Below are 13,001 nucleotides of genomic sequence, written 5' to 3'. Positions count from 1 at the left end.
TATGAACCATATCCAGATGTAAAAAATAGAAAAAGACGGATGGACCTAATACGGGGTTAAAAATGAGATCATTTATGATTTATGGCTATATTAAATAAGAGTAAGATGATACTGTATGTCTTTTTATTGTCATCTGTCAACAGCTGAGAGCCCCATGTGATATGTATGCAATAAATCTGAACAGTGAACTGATTCAAGATGAAATGTACAATATGCACAAAGAGGAATCTTTCCACCTTATATCTTTGACAGCCAAATGAATTTGTGTGAACACAAACGACTAATTAACACAAGTTTCTATAATTATATAAAACTACTGCTTATTCACAAGATGTGTGTGCTTAATTTTAGTGTGAATGGCTTGCATAACACCTGGTTTCACACCAGCTTTTTGATGCAGCAGTTGCTGTGATACGCAGGTCATGCACTCTCCCTCCCTCCTGCTGCTGCGCCCTTTAGACATGATTAACTATATTCTTCTTTTTTCCCATTCCTCTCTGTAGCATCTCCCCCTGTGCTGGAGCATAAACCCCAACTCTGCCCCTCACTTTTCCATGGTGACATTCCAGTCTTCCTAGATGGTCAGTGCTATTTGTGCCTGACTGAGGTTTGTGGGCCTTGTAGTGGTTGCTTGTTTCCGAGTTGGTGTAAGTACACTGCTGCCTATTTTCTGCTGATGAGAGGTGGACTGCACAAGCCGAAGACGGGGCAGTGATCAGGGCTGTAAATTCACGTGGGGAGGGTGAGATCCTGTAAAATGAAACCTCTCTTTCTGCCAGTATCAGCACACGACTCCGCAGAGACAAGAGAGAAGAAGCAGGCAGTAAATCCATTGGAGTTCACTGATAGCGCTGTTTGCACAGCCACCGCCGTTTCCTTTGATCAAATCGCCGGGGGAGCAGGGGGTCGTGTGTCGCTGCCAAAGGTCAGCTATATATTACACTCCTAAAAGTGATTACTGAAATTCTTAACTGAAACCATTCTGCTGCCAGGGTGTGCCAGAAGCCCCTGCGGCGGTGTCTGGGCCGCTCGGGGGCCTCTCTGCAGCCCTGTTCGCCGCACAAATCCTCTCCGCTTGTGTTTTTTATCATCTGAGGAGCGCCTGAGCAAGGCCCACATGGAAACATGTGCTATCCGATTGCAGCATCAGCGGGCAAACGCTGGGAGTGTCTGCGGCTCAGGCCTCACAGTCAGGAAATATAAACGTGTACCACACTTCAAAGGGAGAAACAGCAAATTAAGGCAAGCCAAAGAACAAGACAATCAGTGCCTTAGTATCAGCAATATTATAAACATCCTGACTTATATTTCAGTTTGTGCTGTTCAGACCTTGCCAGATCATCAACAGCTCTCTGCTATGCAGTAGTTTGAGATTGCATAAAAAATAGTTTCAATTGAGTCATGATGGCATGCATGGCACCTGAGCGGATTATACTGACTGTAGCACTCAGAATCCATAAAGCAGTGGAAAATCTGACTCTTTTATGGTAGAACGGAGGGCTTGTAGTGATTAGAGGATAGAACGGGTCATATGGTGCTGGCTTGCACAGCCTGGCTTTTAGGTGTAGAAGTCTCTTCCAGAATTACACAAACCATCCAACTTCATTCCTTTCGATTCTTGATGTTATTTAAAACAGCATCCTCTTTGTCCCCGATGCAGAGTTAAGATACTGAAATGTTGGGGCTAAATGAGGAATGTGACTTCATGCTGAATGAAACTTAATACACGTTTGCTGATCATTACCTAATGTTGCCTTGTGTTAACTTTGGCAGACCTCTGCTTGGCTCTTAAATTAAAAGGGATGATGTATTTCCTCTTATTTGTTATTTGCACTGAGCTACTGAGAGTGAGTTTGTAAGGGAGAAAGAGCGTGTTTGAGATGGAGAGAGACTGAAAGAGAGACTGAGAGAGAGAGAGAGAGAGAGAGAGAGAGAGAGAGAGAGAGAGAGAGAGAGAGAGAGAGAGAGAGAGAGAGGTGTGTATGTGACCAACTGGTACATGCCAAAAATAACAGAGAAAACCGTGCTCTAGAGTCTCATTAGCTGGTGGAAAACAGTTCCCCTGAGTTGCAATAGGGTGTAAATATACATTAAAAACTTCTTAGACCTGAGCACAATTCATGCCAAATTTTCCTCCTTTCTGACAGAAGGGATGTAAGAGAGACCCCATAAACTATAAGCTGAAATCCCATGCTGCACATCCTGTAAATTTAGTCACAGTAATTCAAAGTGAATTAGGAGAAAGCTGCATACAAACTCGGAACAATTTCTAGTTTTTCAGACAGCATATATATTTTTGCATGCTTAGTTTACCTGATCTTTAAATGTACTCTATCTTCAGTTTGATTCATGATAGAGTTAGAGTTAAGGCTGCAGGATTATGTTCAGAAATAAGCAAAATAATAGGATTATAATAGGATGTATTTTTTTTTAGATTGAAGACGTAGTTAAAATAATAAAGTACGTGCACCTTGATATAATAATACATGAACATTTTTTCATGAAAAACATGAAATTCATGATATGGAACAGATATGGAACTTGTTTTGTATCATGCTCTTTAAAATATGCTGTATCGTTTTTATGATGCATTTCTGATAAATATTTCTTTACTCTAGAAACTGACATAAATCCCACTGTCAATCTCTGTCTATATATCTGACAGACAATATAGGTATTATTTCACTGCTTTGAAAGCTTAATGCGGTTTCTATGCTTCTTCAGCAGAACCACACTTTTAGAAGAAAAATATATAATTTTTTTTAAATAATTGCCTTGTTTCTTAATGTTAAATTGTAATTAATTTTGGGAAAATTAATATAGTACATATTCACACACACACACACACACACACACACACACACACACACACACACACACACACCAATCATTTTGTTACAATGGCAATAGTCAAAGGGTGGGTTATATTAGGTAGCTAGTGAACTGTTAGTTTTTAATGTTGATGTGTTGAACAGAATTATTGGCGAGTGTAAGCCATCTGTGTGACTGACAATGTCTAGTTGTGATGGCTAAATGACTGGGTCAGAGCAGCTTTAAGACGGCAGCTCAGTGATCCAGAGACAGGGTCGTGAACGCTCGTGGCTCAATGATTCTTATAGGGAGTAAAGACAATCATGTGTGTTGTGATCCCACAGAAGAGCTACTGTAGCAGAAATTGCTGAAAAGGTTCATACTGGTAATAATAAAAAGGTATAAAATGTATATAGGGTTCCATAGCTGAAGGCTGGTTGGAGTGTCCATGCTGATTCCTGTCCACTGAAATTACCCATATTGGGCATTTAAACATCAGAATAGAACCACTGAGCAATAGAAGAAGGTGGGCTGGTGTGATGAATCATATTTTCTTTTACATCATGTGGATGATCACACAATGATGAGTCCATGTGAATCAGACACAAACACATCAGCCAAAACATTAAAACTACTGACTGTATGAGAAAAACAGTGATTATTTCGTTACAATGTCAGTATTGTTCAATGGGTGGGATATAGTAGCCAGGAGTCAGTTTTTAAAGTATAGTAATCAGATTAAGTGAAGAGTCTGTAGACATAATGCTTGCTGTTTCAACAAAGTTTAGTTTACATCTAATGTTTCATCAGACCAGAGAACATTATTCTACATTTTAACAAACTCTAAGCAGGTTGCCTTCAGGTTAATAGTGGTTTCAATTTAGTCACTTTACCACAAGTGCTTGAATTTTAGAGTGCTGCAGAGATGGTCAAGTTCTCCCATGTCTAAAGAGTAAAATTGGAGCTTCAATGACTGCATGTTTGTTTTTACCTCCTTGACCAAGGCTCTTCTAACCCAAATGGCCAACTCTTGGAGTGTTAAGCTAATTAAAACATTTTAACATTATTAAGTCGACAGTGTCGTAGGATCACCAAAAGCCTTAAAAATGGTTTATATCTTTGCCCTACCCCATGCCTTGGCACATGATCGTGGATATTCACATACATTTCTTTGGACTTTGTGGCTTATTTTTTTTCTCCTATAATTGCAGAGTAAACTGTGCAGCCTTGTAGACTCTAGTGTGCACTTTTCCAAACTACACTATATTGTACTATAAGTTCTCTGTGCAGGCCAGTCAAACTCAGTCAGACACCAAACTCACTCATCCATGTCTTCATGGACCTTGCTTTGTGCACTCGTGTACAGTCATGTTGGAACAGGAACGGGCCATCCCCAAACTATTCCTACAAAGTTGGGAGCATGAAATTGTCCCAAATGTCTTTATATGCTGAAGCATTAATAGTCCTTTCACTGGAACTAAGGGACCGAACCCAACTCCTAAAAAAACAACCCCACATCACAATCCCCCTTCACCAAACTTTGACTGCATTGTGCCAAATGTAGACAAGTACCGTTCTCCTGGCAACCACCAAACCCAGACTCTTCCATCAGATTTGTCACTCCAGAGAACACGTCTCCACTGCTCTAGAGTCCAGTGGCAGGGTGCTTTACACCACTGCATCTGATGCTTTGTGATGTAAGGCTTGGATGCAGCTGCTCAACTATGAAAACCCATTCCATGTAGCTCTCTACACGCTGTTCTAGAGCTAATCTGAAAGCCACATAAAGTTTGGATGTCTGTAGCTTTTGACTCTTCAGAAAGTTGGTGACCTCAGCAAAAGTCGCTGTCATTCCCAATCACTTTCACTTTAAAATACCACTAACAGTTGATTGTAGAATATTCAGTAGCAGGAACATTTCACGACTGGACATATTGCACAGGTGGCATCATGTCACGGTACCTCGCTGGAATCCACTGAGCTCCTGAGAGCAACCCATTCTTTCACAATTGTTTGTTGAAGCGGCCTGCATGCCTAGGTGCTTTATTTTATACACCTGTAACCATGGAAGTGATTGGAACACCTGAATTCAAATGATTTGGATGGGCGAGTGAATAGTTCTGGCAATATCATGTAGGGCCAATGAATTTAGATCTAAGCAGGTAAACTGAAAGTGTGTTTTAGACACATCTGAAAAACGAATAAAGCAAACCAAACCACAATTTGGTGCGCCACGGTATTTTTTTTAAACGTCATCTGTATGAGGGGTATACATTGCAATTGCTATTTAAAATTAAATCCACAACAAATAAATGTACACATGTGCGTGCGCGCACACGCACACACACGCACACACACACACACACACACACACACACAGAGCATGGCTGACCACAAACAACCATTTAATTAAACCTTACCTTTTTTTTTTGTGTGGAAACAAAGCAATTAACAATCAGTTACAAACATGAATTAACTTTATTGACACACCATCAAAATCATTGACCAGACTTGATTTTTAATTTGTCAACAATATTCAAGGCAGTACACAACAGTTTAAAAAAAGAAAAAAAAAAAAAAGAAAAAGAATTTAGAAAAATTATCAGGTTTACAGCTAATGTGGCATTTTAGTTGGCATCCTGTTTCCTGTCCATCATGTAGAATGTTGGGCTAAGAAGGCCCTTATTCTCTGCAGTAGCTCCTTCTTCACACTGTCAGGCACCAGCGCTAAGAAACACACACACCACCACTTGTAAAAAAATAACTAAATATATTTCTTGTTTAGGTAACTCTGTTCTTAATAAATTAAGAGGTTACCTCTTCCTTTAGGAGTGATTCCAGCCACCAAGTCTTCCACAGTGACATTCTCAATCCCTTTTTCTTTGATTACTTCTGTAAAATCAGTTTTAATGCAAGCATGAGAAGTCTGAAAACAGGTTTTATATGATACAAGACTCTAGAACTGGTTGAGGGGGGTAGGATGCCAGCAGAACAGAACACACTGTGAAACAAACTAATAAATACTCAGTTTAAACTAGTTGTCCAAGGACCATGTTTTGTGGGATTTCATTTGACCACATATGTATTGCTTCTTTTTTTCTTGTTTAGATACCCTTTTTGATTCATTTAAAACAAATTACACCTTCTAACATAACGATCATGGCCATTACTGATGATGGTAAAACTAAGTGGACTTCCCAGCATATGGTCCCAGGGTAAGTCATCATCCCATGAGTCACTCAAGAACCTGCTATTACCTTTACAATGTGCTTTTAACTGATCTCTCCAGCCACACTCAATGAGCTTGGCTCTGAGCAACTCCTTTAACCTGCAATGCAGATAATAAAAAAATTAGGTTTTTATAAAAAAGGTGTTAATAGCAAAGCCAGGTTAGCTATGTAAATAATAATCAAAACCAACCTAACAAACAGACAGACAGACAGACAGACAGACAAACAAACAAACAGACTGACCCCCCCAAAATAACAAAAATCCTTACCGCTCCCTCTCCCCCATTTCAATCAACTTCTGGTTAATAGCAGCCCTCATCTGTAACTCTTTACTCATCACTCAGCCTGAGGAACAATAAGTTTCAAATCACACACAAAAACACAAAGATAGCTCTAAAAGAAGCTGCTACTCTTAGCGAAGACATTTCTCCTTTTTCGAAATCGTAAATGAACTAACCAAGAGACAGACCACAAAAATAAATATAATGTAAAAAGCACAGTTTACCGCCATGTCACGTTTTTATGTTTGATGATAATGTAATAAAAAAGCCACACCAAATGAGCTAGCTAACGTTATTTAGTTAGCCTGCTAACGCGATCTATTCTAGCTTGCACTTTTTGTTGGAAACTATGCAAAATATACACACTCGTTAATACCAAAATGTGGTTATATTGTAAAACTTACCTAAATTGTTGAAGAAATGAACATAATGTAGTCTTTAACTGATGCTAAAGGACCTTGTGACCAGCGGTCCCTACCTTATTTCGGTCCCCTTTGAAACAAGCGGATAAGAAAAGTTCCTTCTTTCACGAACTTTGCTTCGGTAAAAAAACAAAAAAACAAACAAAAAAACACAATCCTTAATTTAAATTATTAAGTAAATGATATGAGATACCTTTATGCATCCACTAAATACCACTAAATACACCGCATAAATAATAAAAAAATTCAGTATCCAAAAGTAATTAACAAGTGCGATTCTAAAGCGGTTCCTAAAAAAAAGATACACAGACCTTTAAAAATTCCCACAGCATGTATTAGTTTAGAGTTTTTTGTATTCCTATTGAACAGGATATTAAATGAACATGAACATTTCTCATTTTTCTATAAATAAAAAAACAATGCAGGCTCTCAACTGTAATTAACCGTGTTAATCCTGGTAACCATGTGATGGCAGTATTGCTTCAAGTTTGATATACCGAGAAACCACAGCAACAAGTCCTAACATTATGGTACTGTAGAAATTAATATACTATATATTTTACTGTAAGAGTAAAGAGTAAAACAAATGAATGAATAAATGAATAAATGAATAAATAAATAAATAAATAAATAAATAAATAAATAAATATACTAACAAATACTTTCAAATGTATAATTGGATTTGGTTACAGATTAAGTTCTTGAAGGAAAAACATCAAGTCAAGTCAAGTCAAGAAGCTTTTATTGTCATTTCAACCATATATAGGTGATGCAGTACACAGTGAAATGAAACAACGTTCCTCCTGAACCCAGGTGCTACATAGAACAACATAAAACAAACAGTACAGAACAGAAGAACACAGGGCCGAGAACTAAGATCCTCGCCACATAAAGTGCATGTGTGCAGCTGGTGCAAACAGTGCAAAAGACAACACAAGACAGTGCAAGACAACACAGGACAGTGCAGGACAATACACAATACACAAAATATAAAATTAAAAATAGAAATAGCTCCGCCAGTGAAACCTGTCGTAACAGAATAAGGTGCAGTGTAAACAGAAAAATGTAAACAGAATTTGTGCAATTCAGCAGTAGCAGCAATCAAAAATAGAGTTAACAGTAACCAAAGGATTTGGACAGAATATTGTGCAAAATAACAAGTCCCGGAATCAGCAACAGACGGCATGTAAACATTTTGCGGTCGTGAAAAATGTGATTGGTATTGAAAATCTGGATGAACGAAGTGTATGATGGGTGTTGAGTCCGGTTTGTGCGGATCAGTCACACAGTTGTGTGTAAGTGTGTGTGTGTGTGTGTCTGTGTGTGTGTGTGTGTGTGTGTGTGTGTGTGTGTGTGTGTGTGTGTGTGTGTGTGTGTGTGTGCGAGAGAGAGAGTTCAGTTCAGGTCTTTGTTGAGGAGCCTGATGGCTTGCGGGAAAAAACTGTTGCACAGTCTGGATGTGGCGGCCCGAATGCTTCTGAACCGTTTCCCTGATGGTAGGAGTGTGAAAAGTGTGTGTGACGGGTGTGTGTGATCATCCACAATGCTGTGTGCTTTGCGGATGCAGCGTGTAGTGTCTTTATCTCACAAACGCACAGCAGTCTGGAAACCGGATGTACAGATGTACAGACATTGAGCTAAAAGGCCACAGCTGTCAGTCACCGATTACATTAAAACCTGACATTTAGCCCACTTCACATCAATGTACTGTCAGACATCACCTTCCATTAACAACTGCAAATGTATTTATTATTTGTATTTGGAATGTACACAAAACCAATAGCATTTATACAGACTAATTTCTCATTTACACATTGCCTTATACAGTCAAGTGTATTATGTGTAAAAATACAATAATGGATACATATAATACAATAATTCCAGAAGGTGGCATTTCTGATGTGTTTGTGTTTACTTACTCATGCCAGGGTTGCCAGGGTCATGTATTACTTCCAGTTTGGGCACAAAGTTGTGGGTGGCATTTTTATTGGCCCAGCTTAAAAATAGCACGCTGCTGCCAGGCTCTTGTTTTGAAGCAAATTTTCAGACTTAAATCTAATACATTTCCATAAACTTAGGCCATGACAAAGGAAAGTTAAAAATCAAAGAATGTGTTTACAATGAAGCATAATTTCTTTTTGTACGATTAATATGAACAATATAAATAATAATTCTATTATTAAAATTCAAAGAATTGGAGAGGTATACAAAAAAGAAGAAAATGTTTCTTTTTTAATTCCAACACTGTCTAAGTTCAGGGTTTTTGTGTTGTTTTTGGTTTTTTTGGTTTTTTGTAATGGCTAAATAATATATATTTTTTATTTCTTAGTAATATATTGCAATCATACAGATCTTGTCAAGTTGCACACAATTATGATGCATTAAAATTCTATTCTTCCTTCACTTAGAACTGGGAGACCCCACTTGTTAAAGTATGAGAATACCAGTGAGCACAAAGCGCCCTCCATGAAGATTTGGTTTACAAAGGTTGGACTGGAAGATCATCAGTCGCTTACCATAGAGCTCTGACCTCAACACTGCTGAACACATTTGGGATGAATTGGAACACTGACTGCACCCCAGGATTCCCCCTCCCTACATCAGTACCTGACTTTACTAACACCCTTATAGCTGAAAGAGCACAATTCTCCACAAGCACACTCCAAAATCTAGTGGAACATCTTCCAAAAGTGAAAGTTATTATAACAGTAAATGGTGACTAAATGTGGGATTTTCAGAAAGCACATACAAATCTTATGGTGAGATGTCCACAAACTTTTGAACATAATGTGTAGTGTATATTTTGAAAAGCAACATCATTGACAGTTCATTAACTCTCTCTTTGTAAACAGTGAATATCATTTAACACAGCAAATGTGATGCCATTTGAATCCAGCAAATATTTGAATGTTGTTCTGAAGCCCTGTGGTGTAGTTCAAGCTTTAAAAGAGTATTCTCCCAAAATCCTTTCACTGATTTATAAATGTGCAACACGTGACTAAGATTTTGTTCTTTTCTTTTCTTTTTTGCTGCAGCTATTTTTAAAAGTATACTTTGATAGAATTCTTTGCTTGAACACTTAGTCAGACTTTTTTGGATGTCTATAACGAAAGTACAATCGGTTCAAATGACTGTAGATGAATACTTATTTTCCATTAGATGTAAAATAGGACACTTAAAAAAATCACAAAATGGCTGTCGGAAGATTGTGTGTGTGTGTGTGTGTGTGTGTGTGTGTGTGTGTGTGTGTGTTTGTGTGTGTGTGTGAGGAAGCAAGTGAATGACTGAGAGGCTGACGTCAAGTGACGATAAACAAATTAAGCCAGAGGGTTCATAGCAACCCCCTATTTACTATCATTCTACTTTTTCACTCATCAGTGTCCTTTCATTATTTTCAATACAAGAGGAGAGTTGTTTACACGCCCCCTCACTCACTCACTCACTCTCTTGATCACACACACACACACACACACACACACACACACACACACACACACACACACACACACACTGCATTGTATCCAGATTTAGTTGGTTTTTTTTTTTGGGCTCATGTCTCCACCTCTGAACTCAAAACCTTGCATCAGTGTTGCCATAGTAACTAGAAAATAGTTAAAGGCTTATTTATGGCTCTGTCAAAGCTAAGATATTCATTTGTGGTCACATCGTGGCCTTCATTAATTCAAATACATCTGCTTTGACACCTACTTACACTTCAACAGTGTGTGAAACATCTGTGCTTATTACAAATGACAAAGTAAATATTTGACATTGGACATTGATTATTTTGGCTTTGCAAAGGTCATTTTATTTGCATGGTGAGTAAACATTTTGATTGTGACCTCTATGACTCCTTTTCCTTTTCCAAAAAGAATAAGATGAGCCAGACATATAAATAATCTTGGTCTGTATTTAATTTTATTTTTACTTTATATTTTATATTTATTTGATATTATTTAAGTTATTTACTATTTTCTCATAACAAAGTGACTCTATAGTAAGCAGCAGAGTTGCAAATATGGCTTTGTCCTGCATTTTCAAATTTTTTGCATGTGCTTACTCAGAGACATGTGGAGCAAACCAAGTGTATCTTTCCTAACTGCTGCTCATGCTTCTACACAAGGCAGTGAGCTCATGGACACCTATAATTGGATAGTGTTACTGTTATTGGAGTACAACATCTCTCCTACCCAGAGAACATTGACAAATTTGCTCTCTTGGATTTCCAGCCACATATAGCAAACATTGATTCGAAAATACAGTCTCCGGATGATGTGGGAAATGCTTTTGTATGCCACTTAGGAGGCATGATCCAGTTTCTGAATTAGATTGATGTCTTCTGTGCATGCTGGGTGGGTGGGTAAGTGGGTATGTAGTTTGATGCGTAGGTAGGTAGGTAGGTAGGTAGGTAGGTAGGTAGGTAGGTAGAAAGCTTTATTGATCCCTGCAAAAAAAATATTTTGTTGCAAATGAACAATAGAATTACAAATTACAAAGAAATAGCAAAGAAAATACTGATTAGCATTAAACCATTCAATAATAAGACAAATAATAATAATGTCACATTATCTTTCGACTGCTCCCATTAGGGGGCGCCACAGCAGATCATCCGTCTCCACACTACTCTGTCCTCTACATCTGCCTCTTTCAAACCAACTACCTGCATGTCTTCCCTCACCACATCCATAAACCTTCTCCTTGGCCTTCCTCTTTTCCTCCTTCCTGGCGTTCTCCTACTGATATACGTCCCTCCTCTGCACATGTCCAAAGCATCTCAATCGTGCCTCCCTCACCTTGTCTCCAAAATATCCTACATGCGCTGTCCCTCGAATGAACTAATTTCTAATCCTGTCCATCGTTGTCACTCCCAATGAAAATCTCAACATCTTCAGCTCTGCTACCTCCAGCTCCACCTCCTGTCTTTAAATCATACAAAATAGCAGGTCTCACCACAGTCCTATAAACTTTCCTTTTTCACTCTTCACACAGATACTCTTCAATCACAAATCACCCCTGCCACTCTTCTTCACCCACTCCACCCTGCTTGCAAACTTTTCTTCACTTCTCTAACACACTCTCCATTATTTTGCACTGTTGACCCCAGGTACCTGAACTCCTCCACCTTCTCCACCTTGAACCAGTCTGTCGTTCCTACTGCACAATTCACTGCTGTCACACTGTCCTCATACATGTCCTGCACCACCCTCACATACTTCTCTGACACACCTGACTTCCTCATACAATACTACAACTCCTCTCTCGGCACCCTGTCGTACGCTTTCTCTAAATCCACAAACAAAGAATACAACTCCTTCTGAACTTCTCTATACTTCTCTATCAACATTCTCAAAGCAAATAATGTGTCTGTGGTGCTCTTCCTCTGCATGAAACCATACTGTTGCTCACAGATGGTCACCTCTTCTCTCAGCTTGGCTTCCACTACTCTTTCCCAAAACTTCATGGTGTGACTGATCATCTTAATTCCCTTGTAGTTACTGCAGATCTGCACATCTCCCTTATTCTTAAAGAACGGAACATGCACACTCCATCTCCATTCCTCAGGCATCCTCTTACCTTCCAAAATCTTGTTAAACAATCTTGTTGAAAACTCCACTGCCATCTCTCCCAAACATCTCCATGCTTCTACCGGTATGTCATCATGTCCTATCAACTTTCCACTATTTATGCTCTTATTTGCTTCTCTCCCTTCCTCCTTACTAATCCTATCCACTTCCTGCTTCACCATCTCCACACCATCCAACCTTCTCTCTCTCTCTCTCTCTCTCTCTCTCTCTCTCTCTCTCTCTCTCTCTCTCTCTCTCTCTCTCTCTCAAGTTCTCTCTAACTTGCAGCACATCCTTCCCAGCTCGGTCCCTCTGCCTGGCCAGTCAGTATAAATCCTTTTCTCCTTCCCTAGTGTCCAACTTCTCATACAGCTCCTCATATGGCTTTTTCTTGGCTTTCGTCACATCCCTCTACACCTGCTGCCGCAGCTCATTGTACTTCTGCCTACTTTTCTCATTACTCTGTCAATCCCAATTCTGTTTTACCAACCTCTTTCTCCTTATGCTCTGCTGCACTTCCTCATTCCACCACCAATTCTCCTTGTCTTCCTTTCTATTTCCAGATGTAACACCAAGTACCTTTTTAGGTGTCTCCCTTATCACTTCTGCAGTAGTTGCCTAATTATCCAGCACCTCTTCATCACCGAGCTCCTGTCTGACCTCTTCCCTGAATCTCGCACTACAGTCTTCCCC

General features: G+C 39.1%; 1 protein-coding gene across 1 annotated transcript; it reads right to left on the bottom strand.

Annotated features, from left to right (window-relative positions):
• Window positions 1-5,199: 5,199 nt before the first annotated feature.
• Window positions 5,200-6,875, bottom strand: eny2 (ENY2 transcription and export complex 2 subunit). Its single transcript, XM_083549641.1, has 5 exons — window positions 6,727-6,875; window positions 6,311-6,386; window positions 6,069-6,139; window positions 5,629-5,703; window positions 5,200-5,538 (listed from the first exon to the last, which is right to left on the bottom strand). The coding sequence occupies exons 2-5, from the start codon at window positions 6,376-6,378 to the stop codon at window positions 5,465-5,467; spliced, it is 288 nt and encodes a 95-aa protein (XP_083405767.1). The 5' UTR covers window positions 6,379-6,386; window positions 6,727-6,875; the 3' UTR covers window positions 5,200-5,464.
• Between the last annotated feature and the right edge of the window lie 6,126 nt (window positions 6,876-13,001).

Source organism: Silurus aristotelis, assembly GCF_946808225.1.
Source record: "Silurus aristotelis genome assembly, chromosome: 1".
Lineage (NCBI taxonomy): Eukaryota > Metazoa > Chordata > Actinopteri > Siluriformes > Siluridae > Silurus > Silurus aristotelis.
The sequence above is the reverse complement of the archived record's forward strand: the minus strand, read 5'-3'. Positions and strand labels throughout refer to the sequence as shown.